Below are 23,555 nucleotides of genomic sequence, written 5' to 3' on the forward strand. Positions count from 1 at the left end.
CTTTGTGTCAAGCAGTGAGACATGGGTAGTGACACACAGACACACTAGGTACAAGGACCAATTTCTAGCCTTAAAAAAAAATTGACAATGACTCTTAAATGACAATTTACAAAGGGCTCTTAGCAACATGAATCTGAACTGCTGTGGTCACTGGGAAATTATGATGTCATTGCAGGGTGGAATTTTTTTTTACATCACCATGGCATTTTAGGAGAGGGAGTCTGGTTTGTGTTTGAACAGTGTGAGTTTGCTTCAAAGTGGAGCAGCTGCCTTCAGTTATTCTACATGGGGCAGATGGGGAAGTAGAGGCTTCTGCCTTGGAAACCACTATTGACGTCCCTACTTTTCCTGTAACTAAGTCTGCTATGGTAAGGAATTCTAGCACAAACCTCTGTTTCAGGCCAAGCACAAAATATAGCATTTGGGAGAGTCTGAGGAGATCTTGAAGAATCTTCACTATTTGTAGCACTCAGATCTCTTCCCAAGTGAGTGATGAGCCTGGGGTAAATGTTTAAAAAACCTTAGGACACAAACTCACAAAGCTGTGTAATACTGAGAAAGAATTGATTGATTGCATTTATAAATTCGCCCCTCTCAGCACAGCTGTTTTGGGGTGGTGTACAACAGTTTGAAAACCAGTTGAGCAATAACCATAACATAGTTTAATATACACTAAAAGCTATCAAAATGTTGGTCTATCAAGATTGGTGTTGCCTACTTTGACTGGCACTGGCTCGCCAAGGTCTTTCTCATCATCCTTGAAGATGCTTGGGATTGAATCTGGGACTTCCCACCTGCATTCCATTGACCCATCATATGTCTCATTGAGTAGCCAAAGCCTAACTCTGTTATATCACTGGGGTTGGTGGGTGGTGGTGGTGTTAAATCCATCTCTTAATTTGCAAATTTGTTTCCACAGCCTTGTGTCCTTAGTGGTCCCTATTTTATTATGTACTTTTAAATTGTAAACGTTTTTGGGTAGAAATTTGGTAAAAAAGAGAGAAGGTGCTCCTTACATTTGAAAAATGACATTGATTACACTTCAAACAATGACCTTTTCAGCCTTCTATGGCAGCTTTACCATACCTTTGGTCCATATGTAGACATGTGTTGGTTGTTGCATCTGTTTGTAAATACTGGCCTTTCCCCCCTTCTGATCTGTCACAGGAAACACCCAGAGATCCCCATTCATCATCCGATTTCTCTAACTTTGAGACAGAGTCTGTGCATCACACAGACAAAGAGATTCAAGCAGATCTAGATCACACCAGTAACTTGGAGGAGTCTGAATTCTCTTATCAAGGAGGTGCTGCAGAGTTCCAGGAGATGCAGGCAGGGATTGAATTTGCTGTGCAGATCACTCCCCTCAAAGACACCAAAAAGCACAGGGAGAAGATGGTAAGTAGCAATGAAGGCATCATGCAGGAGGCAGAGGCTGCTATTTTGGTGGAGCAGAACAATGAAACATCAAAACAAATTCAGAGTCCATACCTTGAATAAAATTGTGTTGGTCTTAAAGGTGCCATTGGACTCTAAATTTGTTCTGCTGCGTCAGACCAACACGACTACCCACTTGAATGAAACATAAGGTTTAATGGCAATGTTGGCCTATGGCGCTTTCTCAGAAAAAAAAACAACAACTTTAGTTCTGCTATGTGGATAGCATAAGTAGCAAGGGCTCTAAACTACATCCACATAATTCTTAAATGAATCCATAAATCTTTAAGGCCATCTGTGGTCTGGGTCCAGTGTGTCTAAGGGACCACCTATCTGAGTACACCTCCCGATGAGCATTAAGCTTGGCCAGTGCCAACAGGCTGATGATCCCTGGCCCCAAAGAGGTGCGTCAGGCCTCGATGAGGACCAGGACCAAGTGTTCCCACCCCTGAGCCCAAGGAGGATGGAATCCTGTTTCTATCAGCTGCTGGATGTTTATTGTTCACTGCCTATATTTTTAATGGAACTGTTTTAATCATAGTGGGCCATTATATTGTAATCATAACATGTTGTTAGCTACCCCAGAACACAACTGAAGGGTGGGATATCAATCAATCAATCAATCAATCAATCAATCAATCAATCAATCAATCAATCAATCAATCAATCAATTGAATATTAATAGAGAATACCACTACTGCTGTGAAGTTGTTGAGCTAGATGACTTTAGATGTTCTCATGGTCAGGCATTATTTTGCCCCCATATGACTGCAGTTATTTCCATTGTCTTTGTTGCTCCGACTCATCCTAGCTTCAGAAAAGAGGGCATGACAGCTCCTTGTTCTGGGCCCCAGTTTCCAGGTGGCTGAAAGACAGTGTGATGCTGTCCTGATGGCTGATAATATATATTTGGCCACCGTTGCTCCTTACAACCCTGAGTACACCAAGAGAGAATCATTGGAGGCAATGAGTTTAGCATTGCCATAGGACAGGTAATGCTACCAGTGCAATAGGTTTGCTTTATGTGAGTTCTTCCTGTCCCATGGCTGAAATAAGTAAAACTAATATGAGCCATGAAAGTAAAAAATGTTCACCAAGGACACTGTAAGATAATTATTTGTTTCTGTTTACATTTTAGTCCCTCCCCTTGGTTCCTGTACTCTTGGATGACCCCTTGGATCATTCTGATGAAGCTTAGACATACGGCAAATGAGAACAAGGACTTTTCAGTATTGCAGAAAATAATACTGTTGTGGAAAATGCTTTTCAGAAATGTCCCTTAGACACAAAATGTGCCTGCCTTTAAGCACCAGGAGAAGACTATCTTGCTCTTCTAAGCCAGCCTTTTTCAACCTTTTGACCATGGAAGAGCCCCTGAAATATTTTTTCAGGCTTTGGGGAGCCCTGGAAGTGATGTCAGTTGGTTACACCTCCTCACCATGTCCCCTGGAAGTGTCATGTCACTGGAAGTGACATCACCACCCATGTTAACAGGCTCAAGGAAGACTGGGGGTGGGGGGAGGAGACAGGATGTGGTTAAGCTGGGGGTAGGCGTGTAGGCTCCACACCCTCCCATGCACAGAAACCATGACAGAAGCCACTCATATTCGTGAAGGGGGGGAGCAATGGAAATGATTGGTTCCCTAGCTTGTGGCCAAATCCATTAAGGCAGGAGGTGAAAGGCGATGGATCCCCTCCAAAGTTCCTATGGACCCCTGGAGGCCCCCAGACCCCTGGTTGGGAATCCCTGTTCTAAGCTAATTACATCATGTCTAGTTGTAGTTTGTGCTGCTGCTGGTTTCTGTTTTGCTTTGCAGTTGCTTATTGCATTATTGCTGCTATATTGATCTCTTTTACAGTGTTTGCATTGATTGCAAGCCTCCCTGAACACACTACGTGGAAAGGGATATGGAAATATTTTCAGTAAATAGGTTTTGGACTACATTTTGTTCTCAGTACAACTAACAGTATGAGAGAAATAAAAACTAGATAAGGCATATATTTAAAATATCCTATTAAAAACAGCAATATCAAATTGGTCAAAAGCACTACCATTAAAAAAACGCACTAAACCAGCATTAGCTTGCTAAAATCCTAGTTTAATATCACAAATATCCAAATGGTTAGCAGAATTAAAACCATGCCAATAATTTTAATACCAAGTGTCTCTTGAACTATTCCTGAAAACTATTCCATCCTTATCCTTATGGTATTACCCAAGCTTCTTGAAATGATGGTCTGTGGAGCAAGGCTGAATGTGGTGGGATGAAGGGCAAGCTCTTCTTGTTTTTGTTTCAGGATCCTGCAAGGGACACCCCAGCTTCTTCATACATTCCAGATTACATGATGGAAACGTTAGACAATAAGAACCAAGCAGAACGGCTGGCAGTCAGTACCCAAAGAGGGACTAGTGGTTTACCTCCTGAAACATACTCCAGGATGGCAGAGATCAGCAGTTTGGAGGGAATGGGTCAACTGACTAATAGGCAGATCACAGCAGCTGACCTTGACCTGGAGAAGATAAGGTTGGACAGTGCAATGACCAGGATGAGGTTCAGGCATGAAGATAATGAAAAGAGGCGGCAGCATGAGGAAAAAATGGAACAGATGCGTCACCAGGCAGTTTCTCGATCAGTAAGTAACAGAAACCTAATGGACTGATACAATAGTTCAATAAAAACAGATGCCAGCGTGTGCATTGAACACATCAGCTAGTTTGGTGTAGTGGTTAGGAGTTCTAATCCGGCATCCTGGGTTTGATTCCGCACTCCCCCACATGCAGCCAGCTGGGTGACCTTGGGCTCACCACAGCACTGATAAAGCTGTTCTGACAAGCAGTGATATCAGGGCTCTCTCAGCCTCACCCACCTTAGAGGATGTCTGTTGTGGGGAGAGGAAAGGGAAGGCAACTGTAAGCCGCTTTGAGCCTCCTTCGGGTAAAGAAAAGCGGCATATAAGAACCAACTCTTCTTCATATCGAGGCAGATCTTTGGTCTATTAAGGTCAGTGTAATCCACTCTTACTTATAGCAAGTCTTCAGGTTTCCAGGTCAAAAGATGTTCACTTCACCCACCACTACCTAATCTTTAACTGGCACTCCCAAGGACTGAATGTAGGAACTTCCTTTTGCAAGACAGATGCTCTTCCACTGAGCTATGGTCCTTCTCTGATCCAGGCTAATGTGTGGCCCCTTCCATACAATTGAAGATGATGGTTTTGGATGATAAAGCAGTCAACCACTTGATACCTAGGTGCAATGTATCCAACAATGTATTTGAAAAATACCTATGAACCATTTGAACCAGCCTCTAGATTTATGAAAACCAGGAAACTGACTACTTGAAACATCAAGGGGGATCTGGAACTGGAGAAAGCCAAAGATTCTCAATGCCTATGGAGGCTGCCATTTTGTTTATTGTTACTGCTTATTTGTTTGTTTGTTTGTTTGTTTATAATGTATATTATCCATCTTTCTGCCTTGTAGCACTCAAGGCAGCTTACACTATAAATAAAACAGTTATAAAATACAAAAGATTAGAGTTCAAATTTCAATCAGGACTGCTGATAAATAAAAACTAAATTTCTCAAGTACAGTCCAAATTAAACTGTCTTCATCCGCCTCCTGAAGATCTAAAGTGAGGAGGGCAGATGACAGGGCAGGTTGTTGCATAACTGTGGGGCTGCCACTGAAAAGGCCCTCTCTCATATACCCACCAGGTGAGCTTCTTTGATTGGAGGAACAGTCAGGAGGGCCACTCCCTATGATCTTAATTCTCAGGAAGAAATGTATGGAAGAAGATGGTCCTTCATATCATCTAGTCCTAAACTATGCAGGGATTTGAAGGACAAAACCAACACCTTGAATTGGTCTTGGGAGCAGACTAGAAGCCCATGTAATTTTTGTAAAATCAAGACCAACTACTCCTAATAATTGGCCTCAACTAGGAATCTTGCTGCAGCATTCTACACTAGATTCAGTTTTTGAACACTCTTCAAGGGGTAGCCCCAAGTATAATGCATTGCAATAATCCAGTCTGGATGTAACCCCGCCCCCTGAAAAAGCAACTTTTAATTTTTTTAGTACATTACAAACAGGGAACCCAGAAGTTTCTTCTGTATCCATCCCCTACTGTTTTATTTCCCCCAAAATTTAGTCCAGCTTTGATCAAAATGTGCTGGCCATCCATGCAAAATTCATGAATGGAAACAGAATTTCGAATGTATCTGAATTTGTACAACACTTCCCAAGGTATTGTTGAAGTGTACCTGATGTAGCAATTTTCTTGCCTCCAAGCAGATCTGGCCAATTGCTAGGAGACCTCTTGGGAATTTAAATATTTGCATTGTCAAACAGCTGAGTTGACAACTAGATTTCTATTGGGACAAAACTTTTACACTGACACATAAATTGGTTGTTCTGTTATCTGATACTAATCTTCTGATTAATTATAGTGTGCCATTGCTTTCACTGGCTGCCAGGAAAATCTGAGCCATACTTACCCATCAGAGAGTTAACATTTTTAACCTTTTAGTGCTTGACATTTTATGGGATCTGATTTATTTCCATACCTTGGTTTATAATGATTTATTGTCTGATCAGATATTGATTTTAACTGTATATATATTTATATGTTGTAATGCCCTGTGGCTATAAACAGTAAAAACTATATGACATATAAACTATAATACCTTGCATACAATGAAGAAAGAAAGAGGGGTTACAAAAGTAATAAATAATCTTCACATAGCCCAAAGCCATAGAATATACAGTCTCTTTACGTTCATAGAAATGAATTAAAGTTGAGCCCATTTAGATTCCTGTGGGCTGATTCTGCTTTGTTTTTTTCCATTGTTCATCCTGCTGAATTCATATTGATTTGAACCCAGGTCTTCCTCCCCCCTCCCCCATTGAAACAGAAAGAGGAGAGCAGTGGCACTCTCAAGGATTGAATGTAGGAATGTAGGATTGAATGTAGCATGAAGCTGAATTAAATTTCCTGAACTGGTGTGTGTGTTGGGGGGGGGGGGGTCGGGTGAAGTCCAGCTGCCACTAGTGCTTTATTTCTTCTCTTTTGACTCCTGAGCCAGCAGCAGCCTTTCAGAGAACGAGGGAAATCTCTGCTGAGAAAAATATGGGCTTTTGGAGCACAGTCACTTTAAGACAGGGAGGGAAGCCTGCAACTGGGAACCAGGAAGTGTTTGAACTGATACCCTGGCCAATCAGGGAAGATTGCTTTGCTACATCAGTGTTGCAGTCACGGAGCAGGAAGTTAATTCTCAAAAAGCAGAAATCTACACTTAAACTGGTGGCAGTTTTTCAGATATTGTGGCTTATATCCGCTCCCGGATTTCATGGGGGAAAGGTAGGGTCACTGCACATCAATCATGCATGTTGTAGAGGGAAAATTTAAAGCATCCAAATCAAAATGGAAATCAAATACAGTTCAGAAGGGAGGGGTTTATTTGAGCTGGGAATGGATAAAAAGCCCTGTGCAGACTCTATCCTGGACTCTGACTGAAACCAGGCAACTGAATGTCTTAACAAGTGCATCATTTCCTTTTCCTTTCCTTCTCCTTTCCTCCACAGATTGGACAAGAGCTTCACGAGCTACTCCAGCCCCAGAACCAGTATGCCCTTTTTTTTTTCTGCTTCATCTTTATCCATGTTATTTACACTGCTAGGGAGCTGGCTTTCTATTTTATTACAAAGCACCACATATTCTGCTTTGTCATTGTGCTGTATTTCATTTTCAAGAAGACTGTCCTGGGTTACAGAAATAAGAAGAAATAGCCAGGAAACAACAACAGATTTTAGACAGTGAAGAAAAAGAAAAAGAGAACAAACAACCCCCTCCCCCACTTCCTAAAGTGTCCTGTTTCCCAGATCTGTCTTCCCTGCTCTGAATTATTTCCCTCTTACACTGTGTGCAATAAGAACACAGTTTTAGATGTGGCTTAGGGTCTTACTCTTCCCTCTTTTGCATGCTGCCCTTCAGCATTGTTTGTCATTATTCTGTTGCAGATGACCACCTGAGCCTGCCACATTAATAAAATGACTGGGAATAAAAAATATCTGTTGGTGTTCTTGATTTATTAATGTTTGAACTTGCCTCCATCTGAGTCAGACCACAGGTTCATCTGTAGCGAGATCTACTCTGATCAACAAGGTCTCAATAGAGATCCTATTCAGAAGAGGGTCTACCCTACGGATGTTGTTCCCCGAGATTCTTTAGGTGGAGATGCCAGGGGCTGAGACAGGGCTAGAACTACAAGCACTCTACTTGTATTGCATTTTATTTGGAACTGGAAAGGGAGAAATTGTGGAGATTGCCAATCCTGTTGATATGTGTGTTTCTACTACAGGAGTGTCTATTCTGTCCCAGTATGTCCCCTGGAGCAGTGGTCCCCAATCTTTTTCGGGCTGGGGACTGGGGGGGTAGAGGGAGGCATGGGCAGCAGGCGCACCTCCATCCCCCACCCCCCGTGGCGCAGTGCTCGCTGCGCTGGGGAGTTTTGGGAAGGGAATAGCAATGTATAATTTTAAACTGCAATGTTTCCAATGGATTTTACATACGTTATGGTTAAAATGTTTACTGTAAACTGCTCTGAGCCTGCTTACAGGGAGAGGCTGCCTATAAATCAAAATAATAGTAATAATATTTGTGCAACACCTTTGACTTTTCAGGATGTGAATGGACATCACTAGAGGGGAAAGAATTTCTGCTAGAGACTAAAACGGGTCTGCAATGGCGGGGGAGGCTTTTAGCAGCAATCTCTCGCCCCTTCACTCTCCTCCTCAGTTTCTTGAACTCTGTTATCCTTTGGTGTTTCTCCTGAGAGGCTCTTTCTTTGGTTGTGCTGGAACAGACAACATTCAGAGGATTTAAGGCTGGTTGGAATATTAGTTGTTGCCTGGGTACCATTTGTTTCTTTACTGAGTTGATAGTCTGTCTTTCTCGCTGAGACCCAAGGCAGATGACTCAATTTTTGGAAATGCAATAAAACAGCATGACAACACAAGTAAGGATGCAATAAAACTGGAACCCAAAAGGAGTGCAGAGTACAATGAAACCAGTATGATGCCCTTATCCCATTTCCACCTGTGTAAAAATGATCAATTCCATTTTGGGTATTGACAGGAGGAACAGGTGTGTGCATAATGGGATACCACACCCAGAACTAACAGATCTCCTAGGCCTGTTACCAGCTCCTGAATCTAGAAAAGTGTTCTGCGAAAGGCCACGTGGAAAGCTGGTCTCCATTGTCTGATCTGTTAAATGCAAACCTTCCACTGATTGCTGAAGCCGACCCCTGATACAATTTGTCTGTGTATAAAGTGTCCTTTTAGCTTGGTCTAAGTGCAGGAGAATATAAGAATGCAAAGGGGTGTGTGTGTGCAGGAAAGATGCATTCAGGATATTGAGGTCTAGAGATTTGGTGCACAGATCAGTTTTAGCTGTGTTTTCAGGCTACTAATAACACCTACGACAATATCAGTCCTTTCTCTGACACGGATTGAAAGGTAAGACTTTAGGATTGTTATTTCTTTAAGCAGTTTCATTTCCTTCTTAGTAAGATATGATTAAAATCAGGGAGGGGAGAGAATACCTTGCGAATCTTCACCATGTCCGAAATAGCTGTTTCTCATTTAGACAGGAGCAGGTAGTAAAAAAATTCCTCTGATCATCACTGGACAAGGTCTGCAGGCAAATGTATCAGTTGACAGAAGGATTGCCTATCTGTCAAACTCCACCCCTTAGAAGCCAGAGGCAGCAGCAGAAGCAGCCCTTTAAGGAAGCCTGAGAGGGACGGCAATTGGGCTATGAGGAGCAGACCTGAAGTTGCTCTCCAAGAAGGTAGGAGTGGAGAAAAGGGGGGGGGTCTCTTTGCGATTTGCAGCTATTGCTGGAGAACTTTGGAGGCTCAAGATGTGGTGGTAAGTAGCATGGCACTTAATCTTGGGTAAAGAGTAAAGAGAAAAGCATTAAGGGGCATCCTTCAGGGGTGTCGTGGTAATCTGTCAGCCTAGCATCTTGTCAGCTGGGGTGACATAGGGGCTCATGACAGAAGCTGGAAAATCATCTGCTCAAATGTCCTTTCTGTCATGAACTAACTGGATGGCCTGAAGCAAGCTGATGCTTTCTTGGCCTCAGTCACCCATCTGTAATGTGGGCACATTGACATTGGCTTGCCTTATAGGGTTGCTGTAAGAAAGACTGAAGACTCTGCATGTAAAGAAGCGAGACGTACTATTTGAATAGGAATCCCGAGGCTGGATAAATCTAGTTTGCTTGAAATGCCCTGAGTTTCTGCTTTTTTATGGACAGAGGCTGTGTACTGTTACAGCTAGGCAGAAAATCAACAGGCAACCAAAGGCAAGAAGCTTTTCTAAGGAAAGGGATGGAATTATGACTCCTACTTTACCTGGTGAATTTCTGCCTCTCAAAGGTACAGAGCCTCTGACTGCAAAAGTGGTACAGCTACAGAAGCCAGCAGCATAACATTCTGAGTAGGCCCTCTTATGGCTCTCCGGAGTCATTACACAAACTTTATCACTGAGTTTATACAGATAAAAATATTTGCCTTGAGGGGCGGGAAATCATTTGTGCAACCGGAGTCACACCACCTTCCTTTTCAGAGTCTCTGTTCTCCATTTTTACAAACTGTGAGTTATGCATATGTTATAAACTTGCAGCCCCCTGCACAAACCAGGTCTTGAAGGTGTGGAGGGCAGAAGTGGGTCCAGTGTTGTGCTCAGTTGTATGTTTCAAACACATATCTTAAAATATCCAGATGTGTATGTCTGTAAACAGGAGATTCAGCCAAATTACTGTTTTGACTATTTTAATCCATTGAAAGACTCATTGACTTAGCATGATAAAATATTTACTGTCAGTTTCTTGTTTTGAAAGATGTCTTAAGTGTCTTGTCAATCAAGCGATTTCCATAATGGTTTTGCACTCCTGGCTGGATTATTCACAAGTGCCCCGCTTGCATTAAAACCAACCTGCAGGACATATTTGATTAATGTTGAACAGAGTCATTTTCCGGATTGGCCCATTCTTGCCTTTATTCCCAGTACAGTCAAAAGGGAGTCAGGGGGCAGTGGGATTTGGCAGGTTGGGAAAGATAGCTCAGTGGCTTGTTCCCTAAAGACTCCTACATTATTCTGGTTGGAAAAACTGCCTTGGGGGGGGGCAGAACCCTGGTTCTACTAAATGCACAACATGCCCAGCTTGAGAAATTACTTCTGAATTATACCTATTGTTAAGTAGAATGCTGCCAAACCCCCCCCCCCCCAGCAATAAGAGAAACTGGTTTGGTATAGCAGCTGGAGTAGGAGACTATAGTGTGTCAAAGATCTGGATATAGCTCCCTACTTTGCCATGGATTTTCGGGAATAATTTTCAGCCAGTCATCATTTCAGCTTCATCTAGTCATTGTGAGAATAAAACAAGGGCTGTCCAGAACTCCTTGGAGAAGTGGAACAAAAGTATAACAAAAATAATAAAGAGGCTTGTGTCTTTGGCAGGCATAACTTCACTTAACTGGCTTTATAACACTCATATTCTGTGTGGAGAGTAAACAGTGCTGGCTGGAGTCATGTTGGTGCTACTGAGGTACAATCCTCTAGTCTGAAATACATGGGGAGAACAGCAGCATGTGTGCATGGACTCAGCCAGTAGAAATGTTATACATGGGCAAAGGAAAGAGACATGGGAGGGTACATAGAAGTATTCAAATGCTTGTTAGAAGACAGGCAAAGCACTGGCGGCGGCAGCAGTATATCTGGGCATTGCTTCATATGCTCCTGAAAATGTCCCTGGAAAAGGCATGTACTTCCCTCAAGGGACACCTGTACTTTTCATACTTGCTGCAATGCGGTGCAATAAGAAATCAGAACTGTAGGGGGTTCATTCTTTTTCTAAGAATTCTTTCCAGAGCATTGTGAAGGTTAGAGGATTGGACCTGGACAAGGGAGGAGGCCTGGGTTCACAGTCCTGCTTTTAATGATAAGAGATAACCAGAATAATTATTTTGACTCTCTGGTAGCAGGTGCAGGGAAAATACTCTTCAGGGCTACCTGGAGAAGTGCTGCCAGTCAGAGCAGACAATACTGAGGTAGACAAACTATTGGTCTGATTCAGCCTGTGGAAATTGCAGCCACTGTGGGTGGGCAGGTCGTTGTGAGTTCTTGCATTGTACAGGAGTCGGACTAGATGACCCTGGACGGCCCTTCCAAATCTATGATTCTATGGTATCGTGGGAAAGGTGGAGTTCATATTCTGAAGCTTAATGTGTGACCTTGGTCCAGCTGCTCTCTCTCAGCCTACCAGACCTCACAGGTCTGTAGTGAAGACAAAACTCAGGTGGGGGGAGGCATGTATGGTGGCCTTGTCTCCTTGCAGGAAGGATGCTGTGAAAATGGACAGAAAGAGGATCCTTCTGAGAAATGCCAACTTGCACCTCTTTACCACAAGATGGCAGCACCTCACTGCATAAATTGAGTGTTTGCATGGTTTGTTTGCATTTTCTCATCATCTTCATCTTTCAGAAGACCAATAGCCAGCAAGTGCAGAGCATATTTGTATTGATATGTTGCAAATATATCTAATCTTTATGCTGTTTCCATTATTTTTTTAAAAAATGTTAACTAGATCTCAAAACAGCTCTAGGATAATTTTACATGAATCGTTATTTGTATGCATTCATAATGGTGCTTTAAAAATTAGCATTAGCAAAAGGGGTAGGGCACTTTTCCTAGGAGCTTACAGTTACAATGTTGGCAGCTGGGGGGGGGGGCAACAAAAGCATCTAAGGGATGTGAAGTTACAAAGTTTCATAGGGCAAAAGAGCTCCTGTCTTTAAGTATGTTAAAGGTTGTCACTTAGAGGAGGGCAGGGAGCGATTCCTGTTGGAAGCAGAGGACAGGACCCACAGTATTGGCTTTAAACTGTTTACTGGCTAAATATCAGGAAAAATGTTTTCACAGTCAGAGTAGTTCATCAATGGAATCAACTGCCTACGAAGGTGGTGAGCTCCCCCTCCCTGACAGTCTTCAAACTGAGGCTGGACAGATACTTATCAAGGATGCTTCAGACTGATCTGACATTGAGCAGTGGGTTGCACTACATCTGGGGTGGCCAAACTGTGGTTTTCCATAGGTCCATGAGCTTCTGCCAGCATGATGGGAATTGTAGTCACTGGAATTGTAGTTCATGGACATCTAGAGAGCCACAGTTTGGCTGCCCCCGCACTAGATGGCCTGTATGGCCCTTTCCAGCTTTATGATTCTCTGATGTACAGGGGCACTGAGTGATTCTGCCCCCCTGGAAAACTTAACAATTGGGCTCCAGAATCATGTAGGTAGCATAGGGATGGCATTCAGCTGTAGGGTGGTTGGAGCTCCATGCAGTAGCGAGGCTTTCCAGCAGGCTTGCAGCAAAATGTCCTGTCCCTTAATTGCTTGAGCAATTAAGGATTTCCATTGTTGTTGTTAGGTGCGAAGTCGTGTCCAACCCATCGCGGCCCCATGGACAATGATCCTCCAGGCCTTCCTCTCCTCTACCATTCCCCGGAGTCCATTTAAGTTTGCACCGACTGCTTCAGTGACTCCATCCAGCCAACTCATTCTCTGTCGTCCCCTTCTTCTTTTGCCCTCGATCGCTCCCAGCATTAGGCTCTTCTCCGGGGAGTCCTTCCTTCTCATGAGGTGGCCAAAGTATTTGAGTTTCATCTTTAGGATCTGGCCTTCTAAGGAGCAGTCAGGGCTGATCTCCTCTAGGAGTGACCGGTTTGTTTGCCTTGCAGTCCAAGGGACTCGCAAGAGTCTTCTCCAGCACCAGAGTTCAAAAGCCTCAATTCTTTGACGCTCGGCCTTCCCTATGGTCCAACTTTCGCAGCCATACATTGCAACTGGGAAGACCATAGCCTTGACTTTTGTTGGCAGGGTGATATCTCTGCTTTTTAGGATGCTGTCTAGGTTTGCCATAGCTTTCCTCCCTAGGAGAAAGTGTCTTTTAATTTCTTTGCTGCAGTCCCCATCTGCAGTGATCTTGGAGCCCAAGAAAATAAAATCTGTCACTACCTCCATTTCTTCCCCATCTATTTGCCAGGATTTGAGAGGGCCGGATGCCATGATCTTCGTTTTCTTGATGTTGAGTTTCAAGACAGCTATTACACTTTCCTCCTTCACCCGCATCAAGAGGCTCTTGAGTTCCTCTTCACTTTCTGCCATTAGAATGGTATCATCTACATATCTGAGGTTGTTGATATTTCTCCCTGCAATCTTGATCCTGATTGGGCCCTCCAAGTGTCCATCCAGGGCCAAGCAGCCAATGGGGAGGCACGTGAAGCACCTTCCTATTGGCCCCTTACCAGGACAGACCAAAATTCCATTCACCCAGCCCAGTCAGGCTGCCAGTCTGCCCCTGACCACCGCAGGGAGAGGAGGTCAGTAGGGCTGCCAAGGGGGATGAGAACAGAGGCTGCGCTAGCCCTTTTTGCCCCAAGGCTGTCCCAGGGTTATCTGTGTGAGAAACAAGACCGGAACAGCAGGGTGGTAGATCCAGGAGAGAAAAAGAATTACATTTGTAATTGTAATGAGGGGTTTTATGTGTTTCATTCTGTAATTTTTATTGGTTTTATGATTTGTAAACCGCCACGAGATAGCTCATGCTGGGAGTGGTGGTCTAAAAATCAAATAGGCTAAACGAAACTCTTTACTATAGATTTAGTGAGATAGATGGGAACACTGATCTCTCACTTTCTGATCTCACTGGCCTGTGATAAATGTCCTGCCTCGTGAGCTTTCGCCCTCTTTTCCTCCATTCCTCTACCCTGAAACAACATGGAGCAGAGATGTCTCAAACATCTCTCTCCATCCAGCTATTTAGATTTGAATAGGAACCTTCTCTTTACCTCTAAGTATGTAGAATTAAGTTCTCTAATAAATAGTTACTATATTAGTTATAATATAGTGAATGTGCTTTTCTTTGTCTGTTGTTTTCTCACCACATGTACTCAGCATACTGTGCTTCCTAGCCATACCAGACAATTTGCTAACTTTCAAGATATTAAGACTTTACCACAAGTAACCAATATTTAATATCCTCCAGGAGAGGTGGGAGTGAGCCCTTCCCCCTGTGGTGTTTTCCAGACCTCAAGTGCAGTCCCTAAGCTTTTATGGGCCTTGCTGGGAAAAAGCATGCATGGCAACCCCCCCCCCCTCCCCTTGTGCCTTGGTCCTGGAACCCATGACTGTTGTGTTTACTATGAAAGACACACACTCTAGAGATCAGTTCATAGCTCCCACCCCATCATAGGTTATTCCTTTGTAGCATAGCATAGCCTCCCTTGGAAGGAGTTTTCAAAGCCATAGAGGTAGTTTCTTTGACTGGTTTAATCATGTAGGGTTGACACATTGACAGCAGGCTCTTGACAGATCTAAAAAACTGCAAGAGGCTGCAGGGGGAACAAATCCTATTGAAAGGAACTTGGCATGTCCCAATAGTTATTTAAGAATCTGATCTGGAAAGGTGTTAACAGCCGACATAATTGGTGCATTTGCCGATCCTTTCGCAATTGCCTTCAGTGATCTCTCTGCCAGGCTTCCAAAGACTTCTGCTGAGACCCTGACGCTCTTCAGAATGCCCTGCCATTGGTTTCTATAACCTTCCAGTGTATCACTGAAGGAAATAGGCATGTGCTTGGAAGCCCCCTTGTCTCCCCAGAGAGTTACTGTTTTGTGCTTTTGGTCTAAGTTATCACTAAGAACCGCATTTCACTATTTCTATCCTGATTAAAATCGCACATGTACGAACACATTGCAGATTTAAAAAAAAAGAAATCTAAATGCCAACGCAAGCACAATTAACGTGCCCCACAGGCATCCAAAAGCCAACCCACGTTTGAGTGTCAGATTGGGATCATGAGATGAATGAAAATGATAAATGTCATTTGGTGAGCTGAAGCTGAATAAGGTTCTTACCCGCAATAGGGAGGTGAAAGGTGACTGAGAGGCTGCCAGGAATGCTACATAATACAGGACAAAGGTTGCTCCCCTGCTTCTTGAATGCAGCTTGAAGACTTCCAGACAAAACTGAAGGCCCATCAAGCTGCTTTCTAGTACTAAGAGAGATGGCTGATAGAAGTTTCTCAAGTGCTCAGTTGGTAAAGAGTCTTTCCCAGCATAGCTGCTTGAGTCAGTTTGGTGCAGTGGTTAAAGAGTGGTAGACTCCAATCTGGAGAAGTGGGTCTGATCACAGTTCTCTCAGAGCTCTCTCAGTCCCACCTTTCTCACATGGTATCTGTCATGGGGAGAGCAGGGAAGGTGATTGTACACTGATGTGAGACTCCTTCAGGTAGTGAAAAGCAGAGTATGAAAACCAACTTTTCTTCTTCTTTAAAACTTGGGATGACAAGGACTGAACTGAAACCTTCCAAGTATGTGCTGTCACTGACCACAAAGCAGGGTATTAAAAAACCAAACAGTTCTTCTCCTGTGGTATTGCAGCCCGAAGCATGTTTGGGCAGGAGACCTCCATCCCATCAAGTGGCCTGCTGGAAAGCCCCGTGGTCACAAATACAACACATATCATATAGGAGGCAACTGGGTGGGAGAACTTAGCAGTAGCCTTCGTGGCTGAATTGGGCTGGGTCTACAGTTGTTTTCTCAACTTTTCCCATTCTAGCTCCATGTATTTCATTGTATCATGATTTGGGGTTTCCTTTCCTTTTGTCTGTTTCTTTCCCTTCCCCCGGTAATGTGAAGTTCACACATTTCACTGGGATCATCAAAAATGAAAGTCAGAGCTTACTATTGCTTTTCTCATGAGAACCTTTCACATTGAGGTCGGTTGAGGAAGTTGACTTCAGCAATTTAAGATGAAGTGGTCAGGATTTTTTTCAGAAACAAGGCCCAGTCATTGACACCAAAATATAGCTCATCCTGGCAGGTGTAAACTCTGTCTAGCCCCATGATGGCCGGCAGGAAACCCACGAACCAGATTGTTGGGTTTAGAGATGCGTTACACAGATAACATAACCTTTTCAGGCCATGTATTATCAAAGATCTCTAGCTGTATCTTCCCCTAAGAAGGCTAGATTAAGAACTGGCTTCGTGCTGCTCTGGATAATTGAAACCTTAATGCACCAGTAACAGTTCTGCAACAAGACAGCAAAAGCAACAACATCTGGCTTTGTTTTTTCTCTTGATGTAGGACTATAGGCATGTCTGTACTAAAAGGCAATTTGTCCACAACATTAGCTGGTTAAGGGTCATAGCTTGACGTAAATGAATTTCGGAAGCTAGCAAATGTAATTGACCTGAAAGGCTCCTGTGTGTGGTTTGTCTGAGTCTGGTGTACAGGAGGCAAGATGGTGAGGGCTAGCGACTTTTAAAAGTATAGGCAAAAAGCAAGGCAAACTCTGTACTATCATTTGGACTGATAATGGATGATAGAGCACTATTTATAATCATTGGTCATCTTAAAGACCAGTGCAACATCCACATCTTCTTCCCACGCAGAATGTCTAGGGAAGGATGCTTGAGTGGAGGGGTCTGACAACTGCCTGTGTGGAAAACTTACATGTGCCTCCCTGTACATCTGAACTGATTTTCACAAGCACCTCATGCAAGCTTTATCATAGAAATAGAGAACAAAGAGGTTCAAATTAATTCTTACACACTGGCCATGAGGAAGCTGAGGTGAGATTTTCTGGCCTTCCTGCAGGTTGATGACACTGTCTAGGAACTCTAAACAGAAGCCTTCAGATGGCTATAGTAGCTATTGATCCCAACTGTGGCAACAGTCATTCGCTGAGAGCCCTTTTCTTACTCTTTCTCAGCACTGCCACTGCTTACCCCCCGTCCTCAGCTGTTCTTTCTCTTAGGGCAGCTGGCTTCTTTGTTCTAACAGCAGCACAGAGAACAAGGAAGTAACTGCCTTTGGCTACCACTTCCTTTCCCCCATCTGCTGGTGTTGGAAGAAGCCAGGAGATTGCCAGAAGATGAGCTGGATAATGTGGGTGCACATGCTGCGAGAAGGCTGGGAAAGGGGCTGAACCAGTTGTCCAAACCTTTCATTTGTCCCCAAGTCCCATGATGCAGGCTTTAGCTACAGTTCTTGCATGAACTGGGTTCCTGTTTCAACTAACACTTAACCTGGCATGAGAACATTTAACCAATTAGAGGCTGAAATGATTTAGGAAGTATTTGATCCATAGTAGTTATGGATTTATGTTATTTATAATTTACTTTTCTCACTTGCATTCAAGGAGGATTATATAGAAGGAGTCCATACAATGCAATAGGATTAGGGTTAGAGAACCAGCCATAAGTCTAAAAACAGACTGAAGCAATGACACAATTAAATGATGCAAAATTCCATTGTAGGATCCTAGTTTTAGCCAGTTATACTCTATGCAATTGGTTGGCATCAACATGCTATCTCTAATAATCCTAATCGACCTTGCAAGGTCCGTGGAAGGATCACTGCAACAATATACAGTACAGGATGCACTTTGCATACTTAAGGTAAGCTTCTATAAAATGACTAAGTAAGGATTTGAGCTATTCCTAAGAATAGGGTTGCCACCTTTGCGCTAGGAAATTCCTGGAGATCTGGGGATGGAGTCTAGCGGGCAGGATTTGGGGAGGGGAGAGATCTCACCCACCTTCCAAAGCCAAAGCAGCCCTTTTGTCTTAGGAAACAGAAGTCTGTCATTGGGAAATCAGCTGTCATTCTGGAAGATCTCTAGGTTCCCTCTGGAAGTTGGCAGCTCAGTTTATGAATGAGATTGCCTGTTAATCTATGCTGATTTTAAAGGAAGTTTCCATTTGTCTGGTTTTACCAGTCATAGAAGCACTGTCTACTGGGCCAGGATGCACACTGGTGTCTTGCATGTTTAGCTCCGAGGAAGAGCACAGCCAGCTTGCTCTTGTCATTTTCTTACCTTATGAGAGAAAGTGGCATAACAGGCAGGAAGGACCAGCACAACCATGCATTCTTTCCAGTTTCCTAATCAAGTGACCCTCATTGTGTGTGTTATTCAACCCGCAAGTCTCTCTTCCCAAGAACTTCAAGTAAGATTACCTGTTGTGATGCAGTCTGTCAAGATCAAGTGCGACCCAATTAGGCCGGGGATCTTTGGGCTATAACTACTAAGAACTGGCATCTGAGCACTGAGCTACAGTGCTATAGGCCTATCCAAGCTGGAGGCGTGCCTATTGTGTTGGGCTGCCGTTGAAGAGTGTTTGGAAGCTTCAGCTAACATGTAATGCAGCATTCCCATGTTCTTGAATCTTCCTTAGCAATGGTGAACGCCAAAAAGGAAGTTTGGATGTGTTCTAGGAGTGTTCTCTGATAATGTAGAGCAAGGAAGAGACCCAAATTGTGATGAATGTTGACTTTTAATGAATTAAACCAAAAGATCTAAGCCAGAAATTTAAAAAGCTACAAGAACAATATCAAGATAAAATACAGCAGGTTAATGCAACTGCAAATAAGTAATTACAAGCATGATTAAAGCTAATCTATTAAACAACCAGAGCAATAATTAACGTGTCATAGAATCTTTTATAACATGGAAGGGATCCTGGGAAAGATTGTTCTGGAAGATGTTCCTCAATAACAGACTCATGGATAGAAATTCATTCATTCATTAATTCATTAATTCATTCATTCGGCATAACCATCTCAGGGTGGTTTATAACAGTTCAATAAAACAACTCAGTTCAGTAATAAACATTAAAACAATTGAAAAAGTTTAAAATCCTTTAAAATGATTCTGTTCACTGTAGCAGCCAAACATAGTAATCAGTCAAATCTGCTCCCTAGTCAGTTCACCTTTATCAAGAGAAAGAAGAAGAAATAATGTAATCCGTTCCTTTGTGTCTGCTTGATTGAATTAAAGCATTCAAGAAAAAAAAACTACAAATGCACATGCTTCTCTTGGTCAAATGTTCTAGAAACATGTCTCACATATATATAAGACAAGGTACAGTGAGTATTATGAGATCACTCTTAGCTTTGGCCTAGGTCATTCCAAAAGTGACCAGCTTTCTGCAGGGGGCTCTGAGGACCCTGAGAAGAGCTCCTAAACGGGCATGGCCCAAAAGCCAGTTGAGAATGGCTGGTCTAGAACAGGCCAGGAATCAATCTGGAAAGACTGGTCTTGGGTTCAATGTGAAAACGGTGCTTTAGTGTCTGCAGGGACTTAATACAATTTTCAAGTTCTACAAATAAGCACAGTGGTTTTAACAGATGGGCCACAGGTCTAGGCATGAAAATAGACCCCGTAAAGCATGCTAGATTCAACTTGATTGTCTAACTTGGGCTGCAACTAGAGTGGAGATTCCCTGCCAGCAGCCCCTGCCACCCCTACTAGGAAAACTGCAGGGGAAATAGCAGTTGCTCCAGTGGCACAACACAGTTTTGGCATGAACCCAGTAGAAGTATCATCCTAGGGAGCACTCTGTGGTTCCACTGAAACCAGGAGAGATGCCACACTGTGATAGTTCGCATTTCCATGTCCATCTGATCCTCCGGCTGGTAGCCAGGGCTTGCTTGGCAGCCCTATCCATTGAATATTTTTAATTTCCTCCTTGCTTAGGTCCAGCCACTGGGATCCAGCAGGGCTACTGTCCTGGAGGAATGCTTTGTTGGAGGTCAAACGAGTTCCTAGCAGAACAAGGACTGAGCTTGGATTTCTCAGAGCTACCTACTGGATTTTCCAAACATTTTTGGAAAGAAGTTTTCTCTGCTCAGGCACGTCCCCAAATCCATTGATGTAATCCCTGACCGACTTGTTCAGAATTTAGCAGGAGGATGGGCTGATGTCCTTCAGGGCCCAGGCCAAAGAGGCTTCAGGGACTGGCTCCCAACACCTTCACAGTGCTCTTGGAGGGAAGGATGGGTTGCCACCGATTTGCACCAGACTTTGAGTTATACGCATGGCTTTTCAGCTTTGTTTTCAATGTAATTTACACCATCAAACATTCACTATAATCGCTGAAGCAGTCGGTGCAAACTTAAATGGACTTCGTGGAATAGTAAAGGACAGGAAGGCCTGGAGGATCATTGTCCATGGGCTCGCGATGGGTCGGACATGACTTCACACCTAACAACAACAAATAATCGCAAAATTCAAGTACATTTTTAAATTGGTGTAACAGACTGAGTTGCAACATAAAACTTAAAGCCATGGTCTCAGACAAATGTTCTGGTAGGATTTCCCGTCCCCATTTTTGAAAGATGTTATATGTTGGGGCTAAGCAGTCTTCTCGGGGAGAACATTGGGGCAGCTACCCAAAAGGCCCTGTTACTGGTGGGTGGATGCTCATCTTAAATCTACAAGTGATAGAACTGTACATAGGGCTTCAGTTGGCAGATAAGTGTGTATTTCTGTGTAATCATGGTTCATAGGGGAAAAGATGCTTTCATAATTTATGCGGGCTTAGCATTGTAGACTTCTCAGCCAGTCCTTGCACCCGATCCTGCTGATCAAACAGGTGGTAATTTGCAGAGAAGAATGCCATTAAAAAACTTCACCTGCTGCTTTCTATTAAAAGGAGCAATCAGGCCAAACCTCCCCTCCCCCACTTTCCTGTTAGCTCTGCAACCCTTCCTAGATGACGCCAGCAGGGGCATCTCTTATGAATTTTCCCCATCTGAAGAAGTGGAATGAGGGAATCAACACCCCTGGAGTCTCTCATCTGGCTGGCTGTTCTGATCCTGGGCAGGAGGCCATTCCTTAGAATTTCAAACCCTGGAGGGAGATTGGCCTCTATGCCTACTAGGGAATGCATGCCAGGTGCCCATTCTTCTTGTGAGGGTAAGGAAGCCCTAGTGATCCTGCTGTATTGACTGCTCCATTATGTTTCCCTTGCAACAGGGGGCTGTTGTCATCCAAGCTTCACAGAAGGAAGCTTTCGGTACAAATGCTTACTCTGAGGGCAAAGCACTACCTCTCGTGTAATAATTAAATTACGGGTGGGAATAAATCACCTCAGCCCCACCTACTCTTGTCTAATGAATCTTAAGAAAATAAAATCTTCCTTCCCCGTCCTACAGGGACATTTATGGGATTTGGTTTTGGGTCAACAATCCTGCAACATCTTGATGTACCCAGCTTTCTTCTCAGTTGTGGTTGAAAGAGTACAGTGAAGGCTTTGTTGACACCCTCTCCCCCTTTGCTTCCTTGTTCAGGTCTGTGTGCTTCTCCATTCAATCTTAGGGTGTGTTTGTTTGGTTGTTGCATTTTTATCCTGTCTTTCTCCAAGAGTTCAAAGCAGTATTCACAATTCTCTTGCCCTCCCCTTTATCCTTCTAGTAACTCAGTAAGGTAGATTAGTCTGAGGTTAGTAGGCTGGCCCAAAGCCACTTGATGAACTTTTCTATACATGTGAGACTATGGCCCTGAGCCTTTCTGGACCTGCTCTAACACTCTTAACTTCTATCCCACCTTCTTAACATATCCATATTCATTCATGCCTCTGTGAATGGGGCATATGTTTATCACGAACTGGTTTAATTGTCATGTGGCATGTTTTCTGCTACAACAGACTAAAATGGCTTCCCCTCAGGAATTAATGCCAGTCTGATCAAGGAGCACTGGAAAACCTCAAGACAGGCCAAATTCACCAGGTAAATTCACACATTGGATTTTCATTACTTGATTGCTACAACAGCAAATGACAAGCTGCACATGTTAGCTGGCTGTCCCAGTTCTAACGCTGTAGGCAGAACCTTCATCTCAAGAGAAATGTCATAGGTGTTGGAATAAGCCCTAAGACTATTTCCCCATCTGTGAAGCAACTTTCTTTATGATTCTGCTTGTCCCAATGAGTGTAGGATCTTCAAGGTGTGATTTGGACTTCTCAGGAGAGAAGACTGTGCCAAAAACATCCCTGCATTCTTACTCATCTTAGTGTAGAAATTTCCAGCATGGAACATATCCTGTGCAACCTGACCCAACCATGAGGCAAGGGCAGAAAATAGGCATGGTGTGGACAGAAAATAGGCTGGACTGGTGTGGACCTCTTCAGAGAAACCATGAGGTAATTACCCTGAAGTACATGTGGTAATTTCCCTAATCCAGTGCTAGTTAAGAGCATGTAATTCTCAGTGATAACCAAACAGAGATGTCAATCCCCATGAATATCAGAAATATGTCCAATCAGTTCCATGAGGTCTCAGTAATTTGAACTTTATTGGGTGACTCATGGCTATGTTATCATAGGAATAACAGACAGTACCATTTACTTCCAAATACTGTCCAGCATCTTCAGGGATAGAATTGTTGTTCAGTGGTAGATCACCTGCTTTGCCCACAGAACATCCCAGCATATCCAGTTAAACGAATCTGGTAGGAAGTGATGTGAAAGACCAGAGTCTCTTTGAGACTCTGGAGAGCTGCTGCCAATCAAAGAAGGCAATACTCACCTTGATAGGCCAATGGTTTGGCTCAGTAAAAGTCAGCTACATGTTGGGCCTAGTTCTTCCTATACCCTATAGGTGAAAGACAGTATCAGGCTGTGCTTGAAAGTCATGTGCTTGGCCCCCCCTCCCCACAACATGTTGTTAAATAGCACAGCAAGATACAACATGTTGCTTTTAAAAGAAGGAATCTCAGCTATCTCACTACCACTGATAATGGCCCTTGAACAGAACACTGGAAGCCATTCAGATGCTCTCTATTGCTGTTTTGGCACTTCCTAGTAATAACTAGGATGTTTGGGGGGTTTCTGTTTATTGTAAATTGTCCTATAGAGCTTGAAGGATGGTGTATACATTTTAAAAACGAGTGAATTACAGTCTGGAATGCTATCAAGTTAAATAGAACAGAGTCCTCCAGAAGCTTCAAATAGGATTGTCCTGCTTATGAGGCCTGTGGATTCCTGTCTGGGCATCATACTGGTAAAGTTTATGTTGATACACATTGTGTATATGCTCTGTTGGAACCCAGTAAAAAACTGATCTTTTCTAGAAGAGTTCTAAGTTTCAGCACAGTCAGCAAACAAGCCACCATGCCTGATACTCTGCCCAGTTAAAGTTGGAGCCCAAACTGAGAGGAGTGTGAGAAAAGTGGTGTGTGACTCACCTACACAGAAAGTT

General features: G+C 43.3%; 1 protein-coding gene across 1 annotated transcript; it reads left to right on the plus strand.

Moving 5' to 3' along the window:
- The first annotated feature begins 197 nt into the window (after positions 1-197).
- LOC143836390 (uncharacterized) lies at positions 198-7,509 on the plus strand. The gene is made up of 4 exons (XM_077335675.1): positions 198-368; positions 1,168-1,398; positions 3,736-4,071; positions 7,025-7,509. Exons 1-4 carry the CDS (start codon positions 366-368, stop codon positions 7,226-7,228), a joined length of 774 nt encoding a protein of 257 aa, XP_077191790.1. The 5' UTR covers positions 198-365; the 3' UTR covers positions 7,229-7,509.
- Positions 7,510-23,555: the final 16,046 nt, after the last annotated feature.

The sequence above is a fragment of the Paroedura picta genome, chromosome 1 (assembly GCF_049243985.1).
Source record: "Paroedura picta isolate Pp20150507F chromosome 1, Ppicta_v3.0, whole genome shotgun sequence".
Lineage (NCBI taxonomy): Eukaryota > Metazoa > Chordata > Lepidosauria > Squamata > Gekkonidae > Paroedura > Paroedura picta.

What these genes read in the sequence shown, in the direction of transcription:
- LOC143836390 (XM_077335675.1), top strand. An exon ending in AAAAGCACAGGGAGAAGATG is followed by an intron (nt 1,399 to 3,735) that starts GTAAGTAGCAAT and finishes TTTTTGTTTCAG; the next exon opens with GATCCTGCAAGGGACACCCC. An exon ending in ACCAGGCAGTTTCTCGATCA is followed by an intron (nt 4,072 to 7,024) that starts GTAAGTAACAGA and finishes TTTCCTCCACAG; the next exon opens with ATTGGACAAGAGCTTCACGA.